This window comes from Capricornis sumatraensis, chromosome 4 (genome assembly GCF_032405125.1).
Source record: "Capricornis sumatraensis isolate serow.1 chromosome 4, serow.2, whole genome shotgun sequence".
Lineage (NCBI taxonomy): Eukaryota > Metazoa > Chordata > Mammalia > Artiodactyla > Bovidae > Capricornis > Capricornis sumatraensis.
The window spans coordinates 19,785,475-19,811,867 of NC_091072.1; the positions used below are offsets into that span (position 1 = coordinate 19,785,475).

General features: G+C 35.6%; 1 protein-coding gene across 1 annotated transcript in view; it reads right to left on the bottom strand.

Annotated features, from left to right (window-relative positions):
* The window catches only part of TNKS (tankyrase), a 149,558-nt gene that overhangs the window by 54,087 nt on the left and 69,078 nt on the right, over positions 1 to 26,393 (bottom strand). Inside the window, exons 4-5 of the mRNA XM_068969716.1 lie at positions 18,798 to 18,834; positions 17,961 to 18,036 (exon numbers count right to left, since the gene is read on the bottom strand). Of these exons, the coding sequence (XP_068825817.1) occupies positions 17,961 to 18,036; positions 18,798 to 18,834 (113 nt within the window). The remainder of the gene's footprint in view (positions 1 to 17,960; positions 18,037 to 18,797; positions 18,835 to 26,393) is intronic.

The window sequence follows — 26,393 nt, forward strand, 5'->3', positions numbered from 1 at the left end:
AGCCACCAGGGAAGCCCTGTAACTTCATGTCATTCACCTACTTCTAGTGGTTTTTTTCAAGGCCTTCAGTTATCATGCCCTACTCTATCTACTCTACATTATTTCTTAGTTTCTTTACATCAAGGACCATTCCAACTGTTCTGGGAAGGCATGTCGGAGTTCATATTCCTCATAACTGGAAATATTCTTCTTTATCCTACTTATGCCCTGTCCACCATTCAAATTCTAACTTTTAAATCCCAATTCTATTATAAAGAGCTAGCTTTCAGAATTCCTCCTTAATAGGAAAAGCTGAAAAACATCTCTAAAGAATATCTGAAGAAATTCTAGTGGAAAAAAAGAAAAAAGATAATGGACTGTATTCTTCCCACCAGACTGCTGCTAGCAATAGGTCAAAACTAATTTCCTACCTTAGATACAATGAAATATGCCAAGATGGTATTTAATTTATATGCAGTATAAATACAAGAGGAAAATAAAGTTTCTCTTCAACAAATTTGTCACATTTTAATTTGACCTGTTATCAAAAGGTTCTTTGCTCACATATAATATGAAAATGAAAAATAATCAAACTTCTTACCTTTAAAAAAAAACATCAGAAATAACATTATTTTAATTAAAAGTTTCCTCACAATCATAGCAATTTCCCTACCTCTACTCATTCACTTCAAGTTTAAATACTGCAATGGTTTCTCATACGCCTTGGGATTTTAAAAGATTTTCATTTTATTTTCTTCACGTATTTTGTCAAGATACAAAAGAATTACTAAATACTGTATTACCTATTACTGCTTTCAAGGCACTCCATACATTTTATTTATTCTGGCAGTCTCTAACTTTAGGAATTATTCTTGAGCAAAACATAGCTAATAACGAGGTCAGGTAGATAGAAGAAGGTCCTGAATAGGAAGTCAGGAAAGCTGATCACAGTCTTGGATCTTATGGAACCGTAAATGTTATGTTAACTACCAGCTCAGCTTTCTCACCTGCAAAATGGAGATAAAACCGCTCCTCCTGGCTATTTCAAAACAGTGTGAAAAATTTTCTCCCATATTTAAACACCTTTAAAATGTAAAATGCCATATGAAAATAGATGATTAAAATTTCTGAATCATCAAACAACAAGCCCGTCCAAGTATCTGCCTTCAGACACATGTCAAATGTTATTGCAAATACCTCCAAGGACTATCAAGTTATTTTCAGGACTTATTTTCCCCTTCCTTTAACATTTTAAAGATGTTGTTTCACTATCTTCTGGCTTGCACTCTTTGAGACTAGAAGTCCGCCTACATTCTATTCCTGTGTACATGTGGTTTTTCCTCTGGATACATTAATAATTTCTCTTTATCATTAAGAGACATTAAGCAATTTGATTTGTGATGTACCCTGGTACAGCTTTTTTTCTTCTTTTTTTGGTATATGTGAATGCCTGGGGCTGGCTGAGTTTCTTGGATCTACTATGTATAGTACTCACCAAATCTGAAAAACTTTCAGCTATTATTTCTTCAAATATTTTTCTGTCTTCTCTCTCACCATTCTCTCCTTAAACAGATGTTAGCCTGCTTTTGAAGCTTGCTTTTAAGAAGGAAAGAAGGGAGGGAGGGATAGAGGGGAGATGGGAAGGGAACCCAAAGGGAAAGAATGTGAAGTTCGGGTTTATTGAGTTTGAAGTGCCTATATGATACCCTGGTGGTAATGGGGCTGAGAATGGAGTTTTGGAAAGATCACTCTAGTTACTCAGTGGAGAATAGACTGGACAGGGAGGGCAAATCTGATGGCAGCCAGACCTGAACAGAAGCCTGCAGGACTAATCTAGGAGAGAGAGAATGACAGTGTCAGTTAGCAAAATGATAGCAGCATCTAGGCAGAGACAGATGAGCTACAGGAGCAGATGAATTCATAGGCAGTGAGTGCTGAACACGCTGGATGAAACTTTCCCAGCAGTCATTCTACTGTGGATGCTATTTATGCAAACTAAATAGTATCACTGGAAGGCCCATAAAAGTCTGTGAAACGCATGCAGTAAATCTGAGGAAATGGTATACAGCAAAAAGAAGTACAAATTGAGAACAAAGGATGATTTGAACAAGCTTCTACCACTGAGCCCAGGGGTTTTTCCTCTAGAAAAAAATTTACAACTAAACATTATATACTAAATGCTATCTTCTGATGCAAAGCAATTAAAATCACATGGTGCAGGACTAAATTTAGTGAATGGTTACCACATAGTGTCAACTTCATACCTCAACTACCAAGTGGCAAAACAAATGGTAAGAGTAATTTTCTAAATGCTAGGATAATTAACAGAGTATAATTTTGGTTTTGAGAGAAAAAAAAGCAGACCCATTTACTCACACATGGTACTTGATAATTTTGTGGTGGCTGTAAACCAGCAAACACAAGAATCAAACATTTAAGGCATCATTGTGGACAGGACAGCACAGCAATCTGTCAGTCTGCATATCTCAGATTTACTTTTAAAACAGACTTTTTTGTTGTGAATACTTTAAAAGTCAAACATGTAGAGTGATAAAATATGGAACAACTGCAAACATATAGCTCTATCAAAAAACCTATCAATACTATTCTGCTGTAAGAGATTTGCTATTACTACTATTTTTATATTGTAAAATGTTTATACAAAAAAGAATCCTTAGTTAAATCCCATAATTCAAAGTTTTCTTCTTGGAATCAGGCCATAAGAGAAAAAAGAAACATATATGTATATTTATCTTTGCTTCTTATGATACAGATTTGAAGCACACAATAATGCATTAACTTATCCTAAACTTTATACATGCATAGCTAAAACAGGAACAACCGACAATTCTGTTATAAAATTGTGGACGATAATTATGATTGACTTGCATTGTTGTATGGCAGAAAACAACACGACACTGTAAAAATGTAAAAAATTTTAAATTAAAAGTATATAAAAAATTGTGGACACAACTTTATAACAGAAGTTCAGGCAGCACAGTACGAAGAAATGATGAGCAGAGACTTTTAAGTTTTGGGTTTGCATTTCTCTTTTGCAAAATTTACAAGCTATGTGGCTGTGGACTAGTTTCTTAATGTCTGAGCCTTGGCTTCTAATATCTATAAAATAAGAATTATAATTCCTACCATGTAAGACTATCTTATGGATTAAAGTTAACTATATAAATAAGCACCTAATACAGTATCACACAGAAAAAGCTCAACAAATGGTGGTTATTACTTATTATCACCTTATTGAGTATCTTGCACACTTAGAAGTTATTTCCTAATGGTCATTTCTCAGCTGTTATCTTACTTCACCTATTTGCATCATCTGACACAGATGATCATTTCTTCCTTCTTGAAATGTTTTTCTCCTTGGTATCTAGGACATCTAGGTACCCACACTTCTTTTCTGGCTGCAGAATTTCCTATCGCTGTTAATGGCAACAAAAAGTACTCAAAAGATTGCTAAAGACTGGTTCTAAAACTGTGTGCCACTATCTTTTACTTTAACACCTGTCACAAAATAACAGTTAAACATTGATATTTATGTGTCTGTCTCCTCTAATCCATTGTGAGCTTGTTGAGAATGAGGAGTGTATTTTAATTTTATGTTCAAAGGCTTAACACAGTGCTTCATGCTAGTAATGAAATGAAAGTTATAGTTTGCTTTTGATTTACATTAGTGAAAGAGAAGAGGGGATACATATAATCCAGCTTGGTGAATATGACTTTGAATTTGTGTGAAAGATTTACACCACATTTCAGCACAGGCCTGTGTGATGTATGAAGCATTCCCTAAGAAAGAACAAAACCACAACTGCGAAGCCATGATGGAAGTCAACTGAGTTGCCTAACTTCATGATGTGTAGTATATTTCGGTTTTCATTAAGATTTTCCTTTTGACCTAGATGAAATCCTCTGGGATTTTTCAGGCTAAGGTAATCAATTCATCTTGGTTTGCCTAGGCCATTCCTAGTCTCAGGAAACCCACTCACCCCAGGCAAACTGGGATGGTTGATAATCCAACTCTAGGCAGACTTCAAGCTGAATGACTCTTGGATTCTGGACCTGTCTCAAGTCAGAAAATAGCGTGTGTGTCTGAGTGTGCGTGCCAAGGGCACACATGCATTTGCAATGAGGTAAGACTTACTGCTGCTGCTGCTAAGTCACTTCAGTCGTGTCTGATTCTGTGTGACCCCATAGATGGCAGCCCACTAGGCTCCTCCATCCCTGGGATTCTCCAGGCAAGAATACTGGAGTGGGTTGCCATTCTTTACCCAACAAACTCCTTTCCTAAAGATCGGCACTGCTTATAGTTGTATCCTCTGATATATTTTCCTATGTTATATGAAGGTATGTTTGTTTTTCTCTGAGTTCTTTGTGCTGTTGCTTCTGTCACACAAGGCCAAAGTTGTATACAACTGAGGGACTAACACTTTCACTTGTCACACATAGATCACACAATATTCTTCTGAATTGGCTTTCTCTTAAAAATACCAGCACATATAGGTCCATCTTATTCTTTGTATAGTATTTCCACTGTGTAAAGTGAAAGTGACAATGCTCAGTCGTGTCTGACTCTTTGCAACTCCATGGACTGTAGCCTACCAGGCTCCTCTGTCCATGGGATTTTCCAAGCTATAGTACTGGAGTGGATTGCCATTTCCTTCTCCCGGGGATCTTCCCAACCCAGGGATTGAACCCGGGTCTCCTGCATTTTAGACAGGCACTTTACCGTCTGAGCCACCAGGGAAGTCCTGTGCTGTAATTATTTAATAACCATCACCTTGTCAGTTCAGTTCAGTTCAGCTGCTCAGTGGTGTCCGACTCTTTGCGACCCCATGAATCGCAGCACGTCAGGCCTCCCTGTCCACCACCATCTCTTGGAGTTCACTCAAACTCACGTCCATCGAGCTGGTGATACCATCCAGCCATCTCATCCTCTGTCATCCCCTTCTCCTCCTGCCCCCAATCCCTCCCAGCATCAGAGTCTTCTCCAATGAGTCAGCTCTTTGCATGAGGGGGCCAAAGTACTGGAGTTTCAGCTTTAGCATCATTGCTTCCAAAGAACACCCAGGGCTGATCTCCTTTAGAATGGACTGGTTGGATATTATAAACAGAAGGAAATAGCAACCCACTCCGGTACTCTTGCCTAGAGAATCCCATGGACAGAGGAGCCTGGCAGGTTACAGTCCATGGGGTCGCAAAGAGTAGGACATGACTGAGTGACTAACACCTTATAAATGGACATTTATAAATGCTCCATCTCTGCTCTGCTTATCTTAACAAAACACATCTCATTCAAACTTACCATTGGTTAAGACAGATCAGTGTGCCCCTTCTACAAATAAAATACTGTATCAGCCATTAATATAAAACTCTCAGGAAGATATAATAACTGCATAATCAGAGCTTATTAAATTTCCTTTAGGCATAGATGTGAGGTATAGCTAAGAAGTTCTTTGAGACAGTGAAACTTAAATCAGCATCAACCAAATTATAAGCCAGAGAATCAATATGGGCATGAGTCCATGGAAATAACTACATCTCATCACTGACACCTGTCTTTAGAATGGATATTTTAAGTAGTACCATAACAAGTTTCCTTGTAGCTTCTCAACTCTTGAGCTATTATACAAATAATTTAAAAGAGAAAAACTCTGCAGAATGAAAACTGATGAACCAAAGTAGAAATAAGACTTTAAAAAGATATCTTAATTCACTTCTTCCCCAAGTATCTCCTTTAACTTGTCTCTTTTCTACAGACCACACATTATTAGATCTTCTAATAATAATGTTTTCTTTCCCATTATGAGTCTTTTTCTCTGGTGCTGGGACACTTGGTCAGCAGTTCTCTGAAGCATAGCGCCTAGAGCTACTGCACCTAATAATAGCTACAGTCCCATCACAGTGGACTACATCAAGACTGCTGCTTTTCATTAGTAAGACATACTATTCCTACAACCTAGGAGCATTTAACATATTAATGTTTGCAAGACTCAATCTCTGAAATAAGAGAGTAATAACAGTACTGGCTTCTTTACTGTGTTATTTTCTGGTGAAAATGAAATAGAAGATACAAAAACACTTTGAAAATATAGAGTATTTTGTTAAAATAAGAGCTAAAACCTACTGGGTACTTTCTATGTACTAAAGTGCATTATATGTATTAACTTGCTTACTTTACATAACCACTACCAGAGCTAGAGACTATTGTTATCTCCACACAACAGATAAGGAATCTAAGAAACATGGGGATTAATACGGCAAGTTAACAGCAGAGTCAGATCAAATGCAGGGAAGCCTGACTTCAGAACTCTCACTCTGCCTTCCTTCCTTTCCTTTGGCTGGGTTCTGACACGCAGATTCTGGAGAGGATGTTCAGAAATGGATGAGTATGGCTTAGAGAGAGGGGAAATTGCTGTTCGTGGGCAGGGATCACTTTGGTAGTTCTGACTCAACTCAGCATTCAAATCAAACCCTATCAATATTGAGAGTGTGCCACACTATTGGATGAGTGCCCCAGAAATGTAGGACTTCTTTTTTTCCTTTTTTTAAAAAAACTGAAGTACTGTTGTGTTATTTTCAGGCATATGGCAAAGTGATTCATCTATACATACTTTTCCATTATAGGTTATTATAAGATATTGAATACAGTTCCCTGTGATATACAGTAGGTTCTTGCTGTTCATCTACTTTATATATAGTAGTGTGTATCTATTAATCCCAAATTCCTAATTTATATCTCCCCTTCCTTTTTCCCTTTGGTAACCAAGAGTTTGTTTTCTATATCTGTTAGACTATTTCTGTTTTGTAAATAAGTTCATTTTAGATATTATGATATTTGTCTTTGTCTTCCTGTACATGGTGTGATAATCCCTAGCTCCATGTGTGTTGCTGCAAATGGCAGGATTTCATTCTTTTTTATGGCTGAGTAATATTCCATTGTATATGTACATCATGTCTTCTTTATCCATTCATCTGTTGCTTTCATGTTTTGGCTGTAACAGTGCTGCTGTGAACACTGGAGTGTATATATCTTTTTGACTTAAGAGTTTTCATCTTTTTCTGGATACATGCCCAGGAGAGAGATTACTGGATCACTTGGTAACTTTATTTTTTTTAAGAAACCTCCATACTGTTCTCCATAGTGGCTGCACCTATTTATACTGCCACCAACAGTGTAGGAGGGTTCCCTAGAAATGTAGGACTTCTTAACAAAAGAAGTGATTTAGAATAAGAATCAGAGGACATGGAAGAATAACAGAATACGGAAATTAAAGAAGATAATTTATCTGCTTCTTTCCTAGTGCTGGATTTTTCTATGTATCTCTAATGGATGGTCATTTGGTCTCTTCCTGAACTAAATCCCTCCAGTGATTCAAGTGTTTCTTAAAGAATGATTTTTTAAAAAATTACCTTCCTGGTCACCTTCTGACTGGTCAATATCTCTCCTTAAAGTGTGAAATTCTACGTTTGGTGCTAAATCCAGAGATGATCTGTTGAGCCAGATTAAGTAGAGTGAGATGACAACCTATCAGAGTTATTAGAGGGAAGCTTCCAACACTGTACTGGGAAGCTGGACTAGTTACCATTTAAGTCCTCTTCCAAATAAAGTTCAACGAGGTAGAATAATGATTGATATTTTACAGCCTCAAAGAGAATGCCTTTCCTAAGTAACATATGTAGTTATCTTTAGGAAGGAATCTAAGGCACTTGAAAATTTGTAGAATTTATGAAACAACTAATAACATAAAACTTCTATATTTTAATTGCCTTACAGTTTATTTTTTAAAGTAAGACTATAAAGACTATGTATGGGGAAGAGAAGGACAGGGGAAGGAAATGAACAGACAAGAAAAAGCAGGTAATCCATGGGGTAATCTTTGTGAGGGTAAAGCGCTGAATGCCAAGTTAATTAAATTTTAACTTAACGTTATCACTGTGGAAACGCCAAGGGGATTCTTCAACAGCCAGAAATTTGTGTTTCTCTTTACCAGCCTCAGAACCAGCAGAAGAATTGAAATGTATGCATGAAAATGAGTTCTTAGCATCCTCTCATAGGGTTTGCATGGGAAAGAAAAAAGAATGCTTAGCAGTTTCAGGGGGTACAATGTTAATTTTGCATTGTTTAATGAGAAACAGCTGGCAGACTTTATGGAAATCAGGTTGTGTGGTCTGACAGTAGCCTGATGTTTTATACTTTTCAAAAGAAAAGTTTTTCGACTATTCGAATCTCACCTGAATTCCTTTTTATAATTAATATTTACAATCTCAGGTTTTCAAATCTAAACAGCAAAGATTCTAACTAAAGTTCAACAGACAGATGCCTTATTCTGGAAGTACAAGGAAACGAGTCCACCGAATTTCATTTAAAGATTATTTATGGGGAAATCATTTCACCTTAGACCGTTGGGGAGTCATTTTAACTATATTAACTGTGAGAATGCGAAATTCTTTTAGCTGGTTTTAGTGTCTCCAGAGCTCCAGGACTTGGGAGACATAGTGTCACCTCGAAGTCCCTTCAGTGATCAAGTCCTGTCATTTCTGAGTTTGCACATATGAATTCAGCAGCCAGCGGCAGCCAGGTGCCAAGATTTCCAGCTCTATTCCCTGCCCAAGCCACTGTTCTCCACAGTGGCTGCACCAATTCACACAGCCACCTACGGTGTAGGAGGGTTTCCTAAAAATGTGGGACTTCTTAACAAAAGAAGTGACTCCTTGCCCTTACTCAATTCTAAGGGTATTGACCCCTCTCAGTAACTAGGAGATAACTTTAATGGACATTTTTATGGTATTCAGAGAAGGGGATTATCATGTTAGTATTGAAAAATAAAAAAAATCTTTACAAAAGGAAAAAATCAACATATAAAGTATTTAATATTTAGTCGATTTCCAAATTTACTAATTTGATTACCCAAATATGTATTTCAAATAATCATGAATGGTATTTATAGTGTTTTTAAAGTTTTACTCTTGATGCCATTTTTATCAGAGAAGGACATTTTATTAGTCACTGAAAATAGTCTTCTCTTAAAAAAGAATATTATTTAGATTCTTAATACTTTTAGAAATTTCCTTTTATAATTCTAAATTAATTGAGAAAGTGAGGGAATGAATGAATAAGCTTTTGTGTGTGTGTGGAGATTTCATGAGCGAGTATTATACTTAAAAAAAAAAGGCAGCATACAAAAATAGCCAGGTGAATGTTTGGGTCCATCCTTCTGGATTATATGTTGAAGCCCCAGCCCTCACTGTGACGGGATATTCCAGGAGATAGGACTTCCAGGAGGTTATCAGGGTAGATGAGGTCATGAGGGTAAAAGCCCTCCAGATGGGATTGGTGCCCTTATAAACAGACAGCCAAGAATTCTTTTTCTCTCTTGGCAAGAAGGCAGCCCTCCACAAGTCAGGAAGAGATCCCCTCCTCAGAAACTGACCAAGCTGGCACTTTGATCTTGGATTTCCTAGCCTCCAGAACTGGGAGAAATAAACTTTTGCTATTTAAACCACCTAGTCTATGGTATGGCAGCCTGAGCTAACTGAGGCACCAGACAGTGGTACACAATGAATGAACTGTTTACATTGTTTTTATATGATGGCCAAACAACTCTTTCTCATAATACCAATCCAAAGCTACAGATAATATCAAGGCTCTTCAATCCATAATGAACTCTCCACTTTTTGCTGCTTCTCATTAGGCCAGACGAGTTTCTGAAACCAGACTTTCTTTGTAACTAAGGAAGCCTTTTCACAGACTAAGGTTCACCGTTCACTTAAAAGGATTTAAGAGCTGATGGGGAACACTCTATTTCACATGATATTAACTGAACAGTTTAGGCCAAAGAGATCATAACCAATCATAATCATCAGAGAACTATTTTAAAATATCTTTATCATGTAATAATTGATAAATAATTATATGTAAATAACGCCACTGACAATTCCACTACTGAGGAACCAGGAATAGCATTAGAGTGACCTTCTGTGTTTCTTCCTAATCTCCTATTCCCTTAACACTCTGCCAGCCAGATGGATGTTTCTCAAGCTATGGCTGCAGTTGTAATTTAACTGACCCTATAAAGTTTGGTTCATTTGGAGAGACAGAGGAATCACTTTAGATTCTTACAAGTCTATACTGAAGTGTCACGTTTGTAATTTCGCTTCTAAATTGAATTTTAATAATGAATCATACTCATAGCAAAATGATTTCATCTCACTTCTTTTTTTATCCCTCAACTCATCTATATGGAAAACTGCAGGAAACTTGGGTCTTTTGGATATGAGTATAGGAGAAATCAGGGGCTTCCCTGGTAGCTAACTGGTAGAGAACCTGCCTGCCAATGCAGGAGATGAGGGTTCGACCCCTGGAGATCCTCTGGAGAAGGAAATGGCAACCCACTCCGGTATTCTTGCCTGAGAAATGCCAAGGACAGAGGATCCTAGGGGGCTCCAGTCCACAGGGCTGCAGAGTCAAACACAACTTAGTGACTTAGTGTGAGCATATAGGAGAAACCAAAGTTCAGAAGAGCGTGGCTCAGCTGAGCTAAACTGAATTCCTAAGTTTTACCACCTGCCTTTTAACACATATCCCTTTCTACCAAAAATTTTTTTCTCAAAGAGAGAAACAAAACATGGTTGGCATGGGTACTAATTACCCTCACCAGTAGAGATGTCATGCTAGACAAAATAGAGACTGTTTTAGTAGAAGTGATTCCCTAATGAAAAATAAAGAAGGCATTTAAGCCTTTATTGTTATAAAATGAATATACACAAGCATAAAGATTTTATACAGTATATCCCAACATCAGCAGGCAAGAACACTTTGCTCTCAGTGATTTCTGCCTTACAGTAGGACACGCACTACTCAGTAAGATGTACTTAAAAGAAGTGATTTGATTAGATACATAATTTAAGTATTTGAAGAGTTCCCTCATGCAGACTTAACTGCACTTTGACCTTCCTATAATCCCAAGCAACATCTAAACTATGAGCCAGAAAAGCTGGAAATTAAAAAATGCTCTGGCCTTTTCTAAACCAAGATTTGGCAAGAACAGAGGAGGATGATAAAGGCCACTAAAAGCCACAGGGATCTACACATGTGTCTTCAGGTAACACTAAGACTTTCTTAAAGGTGAAAAATACTGTATGTAAACTTTATTCTAGATATCAGGTGTATTTTATCTCATGTAACACTACTGACTCTTATATAATCCAATTCTGTATTATTAACTCTGATGAAAAACAACAAAACACATAAAAATCTTAAGATGTTAGAGCTGAAAGGTAAATCTGAGTTCATGAGGCCCAAACCCATCATTTCTTAAGCTAAAAGATCGAGAATTCAAGAGATATAATAAAACTTGCCACGATCACACAGTTAGTAATAATTTTAACTTAAAACTTGGTCTTTTGGCTTCAATGTTCTGCTTTTTCCTGCAATGTCATGACCAAAAAGATGTGCATAAATTTTGTGTTTTTCTTTTTTGCATTCTGAGGGGAAAGTATCTTAAATTGTAAGATATAAAATAAGTAAGCATATCAAAAGAAATAAATGTTTGGTGATTTATTTAAAAATGTTCACTTGTTCTTCCAAGTAGCTAAGAAAGAACCATTTTCAGTAATCCACCTGAGAAAAGACACAAACTTTCTTGCCCAATAGATAATATGCACTGAGTTATATAATAGGCACTGAGCTATATTTTCGCATAGGATATTTCAGTTAGCTACTAGTACATAACACACTACTCCCAAAATGGTAGGTTACTTGGCTGGTTCTTCTGCTTTGTGTGGTATGAACTAGGTGTTAGGATGGTTAGTGTCACCTGGAGGCTAGACTGGACACTCAACTGAAGCTCAAAGTCTAGGACACGTGGAGAGTTAAAAGTCATTCAGAGGGTGGGATGATTTGAGAGAATAGCACTGAAACATGTATATTATCATATGTGCAACAGATTGCCAGTCCAGGTTCAATGCGTGAGACAGGGTGCTCAGGGCTGGTGCACTGGGATGACCCTGAGGGATGGGATGGGGAGGGAGGTGGGAGGGGGGTTCGGGATGGGGAACACATGTACACCCGTGGCGGATTCATGTGAATGTATGGCAAAAACAACTACAATACTGTAAAGTAATTAGCCTCCAATTTAAATAAATATTTTTTTTTTAAAAAGAAATATAAAGAGAAAGAAAAAAAAAAAGAGCCATTCAGATGGTTAATCAAGCTTGGTGGGGGTTTTTGGCTAGAGGCCTCAGTTCTTCGTTTTCCACGTGAACTTCTCCACACGGCTGCTTGTGCTTCCTCACGGTGTGGCATCTGGGTTCCAAGAAAGAGTATTCCAAGAGCAAGAAACTGCAGCTACCAGGCCCATTCCATGCGCTAGTCCCAAACCTGGCATAGCATCACTTCAACTTTATTCATCAAAGCAGTCCTAGTCGTTGTTCACAGGTTGTGTGGGAAAGGACCAGTCAAGATCATAAACAAAGAGAGGCCTGGTTCACTGAGGGATCTTCAAAGTAACAATGTGAGGATTGTTAATATCCATTCCAACATGATATTTAGAGAAGACTTACACTGAAGGAGAAAGCTGTTCACCAAGAATACTGTATGAGAATATGGCAAATCCATATAATCCTAAATTTAAGTATGAATACAAAAAACATTGCACTAATCCTATTTATCCTTTGTACCTCACTGGATGTGCTTAAAATGGAATTCAAATGAACATCATGGCATTATTTTTCAGCCAGATATTAATTTTTAATAAAGATAGTCTTAAAATGGGCATATGTGTCTTATGAACACATTTCTCAATTTATAATCTGCAAAAATAAATTTATTGACTACATGTGATGTGGGGTGGGCAGGGAACAGAGACCAAGTTTCAAGACAATTAATTCAACTGAATGTGTTACAGATTACCTGGTAACTTACACTTTATCCAAATGCCACCTGGGACTGAGCTTGGATAATATACAGTTTAAGTGGAGAACTAGGGACTGTTAAAGTACTCAGAGGTATGTATGTGCATGCTCAGACACTCAGTCATCTCTGACTCTTTGTGACCTCAGGGATGATAGCCCGCCAGGCTCCTCGGTCCATGGGATTTCTCAGGAAAAACTACTGGACTGGGTTGCCATTTCCTTCTCCAAGGGATCTTCCTAACCCAGGGATTGAACCTGCACCCCCTGCGTCTCCTGCAATGGCAGGTGAATTCTTTACCACTGTGTCACCTGGGAAGCTCCAAAACTATGTATATGTCTATTCTAAATATGTTCAAAAGCTTTAAAAAATGTATCAAAGGAGTGGGGATCTAATTTACTGAGGTTCTATTGTGGGTTATATTAATCACATAATTTCATTTAATCCTCTCAAATGTCTTGTGGAACGGGAATTAATATCCCTATTTGGTAAAGAATACACTGAAAACTGCAGTGCCATAGCCACACGCTTAGAAAGCAGACAAGCAGAGAACAGAATCCATCTGTTTGGCCTCAAAGCCTATTTGCTCTTTCAACTCTATCTCACAGTTTTTTATGGTATCTTCGAGGGATGGTACTAAACTCTACTTTTTTTCTGATTGATCTCCATTAAAAAATAGTTTTTAAACACTTTACTTTTCTCCATTTCCAGAGTCTTATTCATTATTAACTATTTTATGGAAGCAAACATTTACACAGTAGAAATTGGACATTTAAAGAAACCCTTCAGTAATCTTTCTGAATTTAAAACATGCTTCTCCAGTTGTCTTTCTAAATCTAAATTTGTGGTTTCTTACAGAAGAGCATACATGTCTAAATACTAATGCTGTCAAAATAAAAGAGCTAGGAAAAAAAAACCCAAACCTCACCTCAAATCTACATCGTATAACTGCATCATAGCAAAAGGAATCACATCTTTAGGCACTGGTTTCAATGTCTAGGATAGTATCTTAATCATTCTATCAATTTTGAACTCCAACTGAACCAATACTATTAAATACACAATTAGCTCCCATGACATTAGCATAGTGACCTATACACGGTATGTATTGAGTGCTGACTGAATGAACAAAAGGAGCAGAGAGAAACCACCAGAAATTACACTGAAAATAAAAATTCCAACCAAACTTTACTTACTTTCAATATTTAGTGATGTACAATTATAGCAATGGTGGGCATAGAAACTGAATGCAAAGATACATATTTCGGAATACATATAGTGATGTCAAACTTCAACTTATTCCTAGTTATAAGGAGGGGATAAATTTAGGACATTTATTTTGGAAGGGGATATAGGCAATCAGGAAAGGGACACAGAGAGACCTAAAAGAATTCTGGAAAGGGTTGAGTGTTGGAATAATTTGAGATGTATTCAAATATTATTTTCATGCATTGTAAAATCCTTATAAAAATTAATATTGAAAAACGAGATGACCAGCATCTTAAATTTACATATCAAACAAGACTAGAATATTTGGATAATTGCTAATAAAACATCTGATCTTGACAGAAAATGCTGTAAAGGAGATTAAAGGACAAGAAATATAAGTTCAAAAATACAAGAATTATAGAAGGGAAGCAATCTGTTTTAAGGACCTGGTCACTACAATTCAAAATAGGAAACTGGAATGCTATGTCTAACTATATCAATGCCCTACGTTTCTAAAATGGCCAGCATTAGAATACACGTATAATTAAATGAAAGTAGCATTTTAAAACAAAATATTACTAAAAACATTTTTGCCTTTGCTTCTTAGGGAAAACAACAACAACAACTGGAAATTTTTAGAGAAGTCAAGCTCTGCTTTGATTCACATGTAAATAAAACAAAATATAACAATACAAACTACTTAAAACCTTATTCACTATTTTCAGACTCTACAGGTTAGAAAACCAAATGTCTGTCGGAAATAAAAATTTTAACCACTCAGATTATTACCTAATTAGATAATCATCAAGTCACAGTATAGAATTAGGAGACTTTAAAATTTACACTGTCATTGTATAAGCCCACATACTACTTGAAAAAGGAATACTAAAGTCTAAAACCCCTACATATTACTTGGCAATTTCTCCACCTACTAGTTGTATATAAGGATCATTTCTTTTCTAAAAACATTTCAAAATTGACATTTCCATGGGCTTTTAAAATTTACAAACCAGGAATCATAGTAAAACCAGAGCCAACCAAAGATTCAGTTAAGCATTAAGACAGTCATTTAAAAACCTATTAAAAATGAATTTGATTCTGCATTGTGCTCTAAAATGCAAATCAAGAAATGAAACTTCATATACCTTACTATACACGTAAAGCATCTGTGTCCTCTTGTTAATATACAATCTGACTTCCTTAATTCTAGATAAATAAATGAATTAAATGGCCTGGAAAAATACTGAATATATCAGGTAGACTTGTAACTTAGCAGCTAGATTTGCTTACACATTCTCTTGACATCAACAGCAAGAAAACAAAGAGATTTTCATAACTAAAGGATCTTTTCCCAGCCTCCCTCAGCACCTAGATTATCTACCATTCTATGGCTTCAGTGAAAGTGGTACATCTAATAAGAATTGCTCTGTGCCATAAATAAGGGTAGTATCTAAATATGCACATTATTCAATTTTAATCATGAAATTTTATTTGCATTTTGCATATTGATGAACAATATCGAATGATTTTTTATGTTTTATGCATAGCACCAAAACCTAATAAATGCTTAAGTCTAATTTTCTTTTTCTAGCTAATGTGAGAAAATTGATAATCTGAAACAGTATAGAGGCACATTTTGGAAAATTATTGCATTGTTTATATGTTATGAGACCTTCAGTATAATCATAATATCTGAGACATTTAAAATGTTCTACCTATTAAGATATATAATTCTCCTCTGCGTTATAATTACTCAAAAATAAATTAATAAAATAATACTAGTAATAATATATAACAACAGAAAATACACAATTTCCCATTCATATACTTCTGAGTTAAATTCCTACATGGCAAAGAGTACAGATGATTTTTTTTCACTCGCAGGATAAAATTATGTTCATCGGGGAACATATTTGTAGCCTAAGCTTCTTACATGCAAAGTGCCAGGCATACTCCTGTACAAAAGAGAGCTAACAGATGAGTAGAAGAAAATGATATGTATGAATAACTACAATTCAAGAACTCTGTGGTAAATGCCACAGAGTAATACAGAAAAAGAACCATAGGAATTTGAATGAGGAATATATTAGTTTCAGCTACAGGAATAAGGAAAGGGTATCCTTCCTTGGGGAAAAGGAAAAATAAAGAAGTTCTACCTATTTGTGTAGGGTTGAGGCAGAGAGAAGAGGTAATTTGTTAGTTATCAGAGTTCATGCTCCTTACTTATCATGATTTACTGAGCCAGAAATGGGGTTGTCAAGGTATAAGGGTGAGGAAGGGAGAAATAAGGCTGGGATTGAAACTGACTCCTGTTACAGTAATCTCACATAAATTTTGTAATATTAAAATGGCTGTGAGAAACTGAAGCAGGCTGGGTTCTCAGAGAATTCTGTCTAAAGATATAGCTGCACTTACAGATAAGACAGCCTTTTTGTGCATAGTGATAAAAGTCACCTGTCTACTAGGAGGATACAAGCAAAATCTGGAACTCAAAGTAACTCAAGAAAGTTAAAATTTCCAAAGCAACTTCAAAACTGAAGGGAAAATGAGAAATTATCATTTGAAAACATCTCCCCAAAGTCATTCATAGTACTGAATAAATCTTTGCTAATTTATAGCTTAATTTATACATAGTTTAACTTTCCAAGAAAGCAGAAGTCTCTCTTTATTTATTCAGAGAAAAATGGAGACGTGTTAGATGGATAAATGTTTGGCCACGCGAAATAATATTCAAGCCATCTTCAACAACAACATATATTCAGAAGGATTCAATTCAATGCCACTATTATATGAATTACATTAGGATAGGGATAACAGTGTGGAGGCGTCAGGAAAGCTGTATAATTTTAATCTATAAAATTATCACTCAGAGAAAAATGATTTTTTAAAATGCAAAACAGCTCATTATTTCTAAGGGGGTATCATCCTTCTGATACCATCTATAGCATATTTTTGATATAAATAATTCCAAAGCAGTTAATTATTTAAATATTAGGTACAAGATAATTTTCTTCAGTGTCTACATTTACTTTAAAATTGTTTTAGGTTTTAAAAATATAAAAGCTATCATTTAACATTAAAAAATTAATCATCATTTAAAAAAAGACTTTATAGTACAAAGTACTTTTAGGTAAACCACTGCAAAACTTTGCAGTTAAATACCAAAGGATATAAAGGGTTACATTTTCAGTCTAAATTCAGCACGAATACTAAGCAGAGAATGAAGATACCAACTGCCCATTTCATATATTACCTTATGATAAGTGTGTATTAATATAGATATTTCTCACTGCTCTAATCTACTTTCTTTCAATATATAATGATGAAAACTTAGCCAATGGGGGGAAAAAAAAAGCAGGGCTGTTACAACAGACCTGAAAAATCATTAGCATTTTCTCAGCATGAAAAAGTATTGGTTATCAGCAAACAAATTTTCCTCCGCCAGAAAGAAACAAAAAATACATATATCCTAACAAAGATGGGTAATTAGGACATAAACAAAAAATTTTAATTTTCACAATCACATACAGAGAATAATATATGTTGTTATAATCGTAATCACTGCAAAAGCTGCAGTTCCATTTAACAAATAACTTTCAGTGTCTGACATTTAAGAGAAAGGGCTTAAAATCCTTGCTTCACCAGCTCTATGAATATGTCACAACTGCCAATAACAGATACGACAGCATTTCATTTACAGTGAAAAGATGCCAGTGAAATGTAGCCATATATATATGTATGTGTATATATATGTATACACATACACACATATATGCCAACTTCAAAAATTTTTACTGCAAAGCAAAAAGAATCATTGAAGGGGAATATTACATCTTAAATGACTTACCTTTCGCCCATCACTTGCATGGCAATTCACATTTAGAGGAGTCAGTAAAGCCATTAGTTTTTCTTCATTACCACTCCTACAAAAAGGTAGTAAGTCAATTCCTATAAAATTATAGTGCTTCTTATGAATATTTATGGATATTTTCCACAACAGAATGGAAAATCATATGACTTCTTTAATTTCTTTTTTATGGTTCTGAATGAATGTCTTTTGCTATATACTTAATTCAATCAATATATTCTTAATTAATTCCTGTTAATCATCATATAGTGGTATATCTTAGATAAGGGAGCTTTCTACATTATTATTTGCTTTATTTATCTGCATAAAGTCATGTTCTTAATTACAAACAAACTTTAGTCTGATAAGTGATCTAAAACACTGGAGTTAAATAAACATACAAAATGTTGTAAAAAGCTAAGCAATTAAATTATAAATGAACAAGAACAAAAGAAAATGGATGAGAATTTTAACATTTACTTTATGCCCCTCATTCAAGCTTGGCTAGAAAAATTTCTAGAGAAAATACAGATATAGTTATTTAAATACTCCGAGAATATGAACCGAAAAGCTGGGCAACTCGGGTTTGCAGGTACCGTAAGAAATGTTCCAAATAGAATTAACCTTACAATCATCACCATATTGAAAGACAGTCTCATTTAATACACTAACTGCAAAATAAAGTATACAAAGATTTAATATAAGGTCTTATCCACATTATCTCATAAAATCCAAGCAAGACAATAACATGCTTTAATTTTTATAGTCCTCTACCTGCCCTCCCCTTTTTCTCCCTTAAATGCCTGATACTCACTTAAAATGAATGGAATCACTTACCTAGCAGCTTCTAGGAGTTCGTCTTTCTTGTATTCACCTAGATGATTGCAAAATATCATGCTGTTAGCATTTGGCAGAAGACAGATTAAGAAATGCAGTAGGCAGCAAATAGAGAATTAAATAGAGAAGAACAGAAAAAGAGAGTCCACACCCCGCTGGGTGATGGAGCCGTGACGTTAGCCAGCTTGTGCAGGCAGCATCACCAGTGCCTTGGAGACGGGCAGCAAATTGACGCAGCTTCTTGTCCAATCCTCAGATGAAATAGCTTTCTTCAGACGACCAATGAATGCTAAATCTTGTGTCCAGAAACACATTCCCTCTGATAACAGCATGCCAGTTGAAGACAATGTCCCCTCCCCCCTTTTCTATTCAGACTGTCACAGTATACTTGTGAAGCATAATACATTCTGAGACAAAAGCAAAATAATGTGGCTGTTTAAAGGTACAAATTACTAGTCTTCAAAAATCCTCAATTTTATTTTAATGACATGGAAAGTTTTTTTCCAAAAAAAGAAAAAAATCCACACAACCATTAATTACCATTGCTGAGCTTTATAGCAGTAGAAAAAAAAAAAAATCAAGATCATGAAGCCTTTGCCTCGATAGGGTAAGTCTGTAGACTAGAAATACGTGAACTACGTACCAAATGCTATGAACCCCTTGGAGGCAGTGCTCTAAAAACCCATGAATATGTTCTTAAATGACAGTAATATTCTAGCATGCTGCAATCTACACTTTATGCAAATTCAATACCAAATTTTAAAAACAATAAATCTTAAAAATATTTTTTTAAAAGGAGACTAGGGTCTCTGAGAATGAGCAGACATTCATCTATTAAGATGTGGATAATATTTTTCCATTCTATTGCTTAACATACCAAAGACTGAAAATAGGTATATACTTTACAATTTTCAACACAAATGTCTTAGGGCATTCAAGAACTAAAAAGCAAGTCTTTGCCAGCACAATTGAAGGACAAGGAATTTTAATAATACAGAGTTTGCTCACTGAATGAATAAAAAGAACAGCTAGGACCATGATTCAGCTATAATATGCTGACTCAGTTTGCTATATCATTAAAGAAATAATTACATAAAATGTCTAAGCAAATAGTTATATGAAGGCAAATATTAAGTGTGTATACATATATATGTATAAGAAATAAAATTTTTGATTAAGATGTTATAATTCTATTAAGAAATAAGCTTTAATTACTTTTAAAAATCTTATCACTTATAAACATGATTTTTTTTGCATTTTGTTTGCTCTGCTACAGAATGTGGAATACTGATGCAAATATTTTAAGGACATCTCCGGACCATTAAGCACATGTTTAAATTCTATAACCCTTCATTAGCAAATATTTTTTTAGTTTAAACATTTCTCTTGATTCTTGGGTTAAGATTTTATTAAAATCTAGAAACTGTGAGCAGTAATTTTCAAACCAGCAAAAAGTTGTTAAATACCTATTCTCTCCTAAGAGAATTTTATATACCAATGAAGTCATGGGTTCAACAATATATGTGAATAAGCTAGAATGCTTGCTTCATGATAAGAGTTTGCCTTTCCAATTTCCATATATCATATCCCAGATTCTTCAACTGATTGACAGTTTGAAATCTATATTATAATCCCCTAGCAAATAAGGTTCTTTTCTTTCCAAAGACAAAAATCTACCCTTATTAAATATTTTAGGTGGCAATATGGAAGTGAGTCAATTTAAGATCCTTTTGAGAAAATGGTTTGACCCATACCCTCAAAATGCCTTAAGAATCAAGAGCAAAATAAGTTAAATTATGGAATTACCTATAAAAGTCACTCATTTAGTAAAAAAACATTTATTTGAAAGGCCTATAGGCCAGGTTCAAAACTGAAAAAGACATTATCATTTCTGAACTCAAGAAATAATAGTCTATTAAACAAGACAAACAAGTAAACCAATGACGAGAGTAGGAAATGAGTCTTACAGAGCGCTATAAAGAGTTTAAAGGCCAATCTAAATGGGATAAATAAGGAGCAGGCTAATTTAGTCCAAGGAATGTTTCCTGGAAGAGGGAAAACTTGTGCAGGGTTTTTAAAGTAAGACCAGGTGATACTCTGATGAAGCGTGGGGGAGAAGGAAGCAACCAAAGGAAAAGAAATGAGACAGGAAATGGCCACTTTACACCTGAAAAAAAGGACATTTTACAGGGGACTGAGTAAAAACTAGGCAGAGAAGAAACAGAAAGATCACATGAATAGCACTCTAAGAAGTTTGAACTTTATTTTGAAAACAATGAGAAAATACTGAAATAGTTCAACACGGAGAATGCAAGGTATATTTAAAGATTTGTAAAAGTTTTGTGATTAAAGTTGTTCCATATTTCACGCCAGTGAACTTTTTGTTGGAGAGCAAAGTGGCCCAAAGTGGGGGTAATGGGAGGTGAAAACAATAAATTCTAGCATAGCTTATATTTTGGAGTAAGTTATACATTTCCTGAGATACAGTAATCTGAAATTGAGAACTGAAAGCAGCTACTATTAAAATTAAAGTCACAGTGAAGCATGACTCCAATAACCTAAGAAAGAAAATCACACAGAATTTGGGATCTTCAAAGTTCAAATCAATCCTCTTACCTAAAATTCTCATCTACTATAGCTTACTGATGTTTTCTCCAAAAGGCACTTTTCTTGGTGGGGGGGAGGGAAGAGTTATTCCCTCATAGTTAAACCGATAATAAACCAAAGCTTTCAAAAGGAAACATATAAGTACAACCAAAGGCGTCAGACTCAGGTGTTACAAATGACTTCCTACTCTCACAGTTAGAGATCCTAGTACTTTAATCAGCTTTTCTGCAATACATTCCAACATCCACTATCTGGTGCCCGAGGACCACAATCCATAAACAGTGGAAGCGATTTTTCAAATGCTACACTGCAGGGACGACTAGCATAATGAATTCAGAGTCCCTCACACACTCTGACAACAAATCTGAGCTACTTAACAGCTAAACCCCTTGTTCTATTTCATTTTAGCTGCAAATCTGAAAATATTCTGGCTGAGATTCTGGTGCTTTATGGAGCATTTATATTCTTTAACCACATCCAGATAAAGGCTGGCAATGGATCAGCCAGAAAGGAAAGCAGGCAATTATAGTCAAGATAATAGCATTCAGGAAAGGATAAAATAGATGGCTTAAAAAATATTTTTTTTTATTAGAATAAAATAAGTGGGATTAAAAAAAAAAAGCAAGCCACAAAGTTTACTTTCCAAAGTCTGAACTGTTTTTATTAGTAAAAATGGTTTATTAGTATAAGTATTGACAGGATGCATAGAAAGACAAATACACACACACACAGACACAGGCATACACAGTGGGGGACAGGGATATGAGTCACTGTGTTAAAGAGTATGCTGTCAGAAAGAAGGTTAAAAATGAAAGTTAAAAAATAAAGGATAAAAGTAAAACTCCCCTTTGTATTTCTCTGAGGTAGTTAGAAACAACTTCTCTTTCACTTACTGTGAAGGTAAAATTACTTTGTGGATAAAAATGAAGAAAAACTGAATCAATAAACAGAAGTCATAATTACTGACATCTCAGTTTCAACATCTTAAAGTGTTTTTGTCCCTTTCTTCAGCAACTGACAGGATTCAAAGCAGACTAAATTTTCTAAAAATGAGTCATTTGCTTTTGTTGAGGTGGAACAATATGGAAAGATTATGAACACAGAATCATAAATTCTAGGAGCAATAAAGGACTAAAAATGAATTGTAACCTTTCTTTTCTCTACTTTGAAACCAAGCATAACACATGCCTATCAGTAACATCTTTTGTTATATGCAATGAGAGGGGATGTAATTTGAAAGTCACCTTTCTCTTGTCACCTCATCCCCAATTTCAGAATTGCTGTCCTAAGGGATCATCAACATATTCATTTACAGTTAATGAAACTGATGCCAAGGCAATTAAATGAACTGTCTAAGGTTTCACTGAGTATTATTCACTATCTGTCAAGCCCTGAAAAATGCTAACATGTGAGCAGAAACTAACCAAATCTGAGTTTTGGAAGAAGTGACGGAAACAAAAGAAAAGAGTAACAAAACAGTAATAGCAACAAAATAGTTTTAAAAACAATGACAACAGCTAGCTTTAAATAGGCCAAACATATTTATATAACACAAGCCAAATATTTCCATCAAAACTACTTTAAAGTAGTGAACTTTCACATGAGCTTGTAAACGTGGGGCCCCCCACCCAAAAATAGGTATGTAAATTTTACATTCTAGTTTAACATTTTGGACCAAAAGAATAGGAATGGAGAAAATGTATTCCAGGTCTATTAAAATGATCAATGCATTTTGCATTTCCCATAGCATGCATTAATTTCTCATGCTTTAGGTTTCTCAAGAGAAGAGCTATGTAAAGACTTCAATCAAGAATCTCAGTTAACAAGTTTAGGGACTCAGGTTGCTGAGTGCCAAGACCATGAATTGATCATTCTCATATAGGTATTTTCTCATTAAAGTGCCAACAAATACAAGAGGTGAACTGATTCTTGTAACTAAACTGACAATTTAGGAAGAAGTGACATAATCCATTGTGTTTTCACTAATAGAATTGAAAATTTAAAAACAGGTATGTAGTTGTGGAAGGAATTTCACTGACGCACCAGGAAATAATCTAATCTCAAGATGTTAAGCTAGGTCTTTGATATCTACCAAACAGGAACATGACCCTAGGAATGACCTGACTTCTCTCTCTGCAATTACTTTTTGAATTATTTATTTCAATTACTTGTTAACTGAATTTATTATTTTTCTCTTTGAAATCTTTCATGAACATTTTCAGGACAATTTTTTTGGGAAAAAAAGTACCAAAGTATTAAAAGTTCTCAATGCCTACTTCCTATTTCTGAACCCTATCAATCTTCCTGGCTCATTCTGATTCTGGTTTCAAAGTTCATGCATTGGCTAAGTCAAGAATCGTGATCAAATTAAACACTCCATATCAGTGCTAAACATGGGAAAATTGAGGGCTTTAAAATTTTAGGTGTCAACAGAGTATTTTCCTGGTGGAGATCCTTTCTATCTTTTGTCGTCTACAACTTTGATCTTTCTAATTAGCTAACATTCAACCTGTGCAACATAAACTTGAAGTTGTGCTGTCCAAACAGTATAGCTGGAACAGAATTTTCCAGTTTTTTAGGAAAATGGAGATGTCTCAATCCCTCCAGGGCAGCTGAAATCAATTTTCAAAGATAAAAGCTCCCCCTCCCAAATACAACTATCCTATCTTATAATATTTATGACAACAATTACATATGTTTACAAAAAAAAGTCCTAAAATATTTCAAAACCACAATATTACATCTGTAACAAAGATTCTACAAAAAAAGAAAATAATGCAGTCAATAGATGATTGTTAACAACCATTTTCTTTGTATGCAGTAGTATGTCTTCACTTAGACCCAGCAACATCTTAAATACATATCCCATTTATGGACATTTAGCAGGGTTTTTCAATGAAGAAGGAAATGGCAACCTACTCCAGCATTTTTGACAGGAGAATCCCATGGACAGAGGAGCCTTGTGGGCTAGTCTATGGGGTCGCAAAAGTGTAGAGCACGACTTAGCGAATAAACAACAAGAAGGGTTTCAAATAATTTATACCTGTTTCGGACATTCTGTCAATTTTATTTGCTTCCTTGGTGGCTCAGACAGTAAAGAGTCTGCCGGCAGTGCGGGAGACCCGGGTTTGATCCCTGGGTCGGGAAGATCCCCTGCAGAAGGTAATGGCAACCCATTCCAGTATTCTTGCCTGGAAAATCCCATGGACAGAGCAACCTGGCAGGCTACTGTCAATTGTATTTGGAATGTAACTCAAGAATTTTCACTAAATTTTTTTTTTCCTTAAAAATCTTAAGTATTAAAATTTGGGACATAACTACAAACACTCACTGGCCAAAACCAGGGCTTCCCCAGTGGCTCAGATGGTAAAGAACTCTCCTGCCAATGTAGGAGACACAGAGATGTGGGTCAGATCCCTGGGTCAGGATGGTCCCCTGGAGAAGCACATATCGGTATTTGACCATTTTGATTACGTAGCACTATATAATATGAATGCACCTGAATTTGCTTATCTATTCACTAGCTGATAGATATATGGGTTGTTGCCAGCTTTTGGCGATCATGAATAAAGCCTCTAAAAATTCAGGCAGGATTTTGTATGGACCTGTGTCATCATTTCCCGAGTAAATACTTAAAAGTGCGGGGATGCTAAAATGTACAGGAAATGTTAAACTCTATAAGAAGCTGCCAAATCACATCTTTTTTAAAATCTGAAAAATTCTTAATTCTGGAATATAAACATGCCTTCTATAGAAAGGAAAAAGAACAAAAGAGAAGAAGTTGACTAATGAGAAATATGACAGAACTGCTAGAAATCCCACCTCACAGCTAGAAATCACATTCTTGCCTGTTTGTGAGAAGAATTCACCTAAACTGAGCTAACTGCACAGCTTTTAGTTCTTCACAGCTCACTTGTTCTAGCTTTTGTATTTTTTTAAATAGGCAGAATATATATTAATAAAATTGACCTCTTCATTCAAGGACTGTTTTGTATGCAGTACCTGTGAGCTGAGAGCTATAAGAAGACATGAACAAAGCATATTTTGATTTATAGGCATCAGATTGTTATCTGTGAAAAGAAAATTGCCTTCCTGCAGTCCTTGCTCTTATCAGGATGGTTGGCCTCTCAATGCATCAGCCTACTGAGGGCCTGGAGTTTGGAGAGATACCTATTTGGGATTGTCAGACCGCTGCCCTCTTACATTAGATATAAAAAATTAAGGAAACTAAAGTTAACACAGAAGTACAAGTGACTACTGCATGAATGATATAAGAACTATCCTGTCTTCACTGTTATTGTGTAGGATTGTATTTTATCCTTTGTATATTTTGTCCTGTTAACAAAGTCTCTGAAAGACACAGTAACTTTGCAATTTTGGTCTTTTCAGGAAGCAGCAATTACAATTTACTTCTTTAAGCTGCTCATGCTTAACTTACTTTTCTTTCTTATATTTCCCTGAAGTATCACTAAATCTCTTATTCACAGTTAAGAGTTAATTAACCTTAGTGCAACCTGAGTAATGGTATTTTATCCTGGGCATAATCTTTCTCATGCAAACTCTCTTTTTAAAAATACCATTCATTTATTAGCTCTCCCTTGAATGAAGGAATTTATTCATTTAACAAATATTTACTATCTGTAACATGCCAAGTATACTACAGCTACTACTACTGAATCACGTACTGAACCTTGGAATAGTAGGACGTCAGCGATGGAATTGGAGCTGGTGTGCGAGGGATGGTGCCAAGCCTGCAGGACGTGGCGTCAGGTCCACAGCGTAAATGATGAAGAACTTACTCAGCACGTTGCAGTGCGCAACTGCTGCTGACGGAGGCGCACCACCTGTGCACACACCAACTGTCAGGCATAGTAAGGAAAAGGTGCTGAGGATCTCTAATAGAAGATAACCGACCTAGGCACTATGTTCTTAAAGCTTTTAGGTATTTACCATTGACAGTGAGAGAGGGACAGAGCCCTTGAGTGTGTC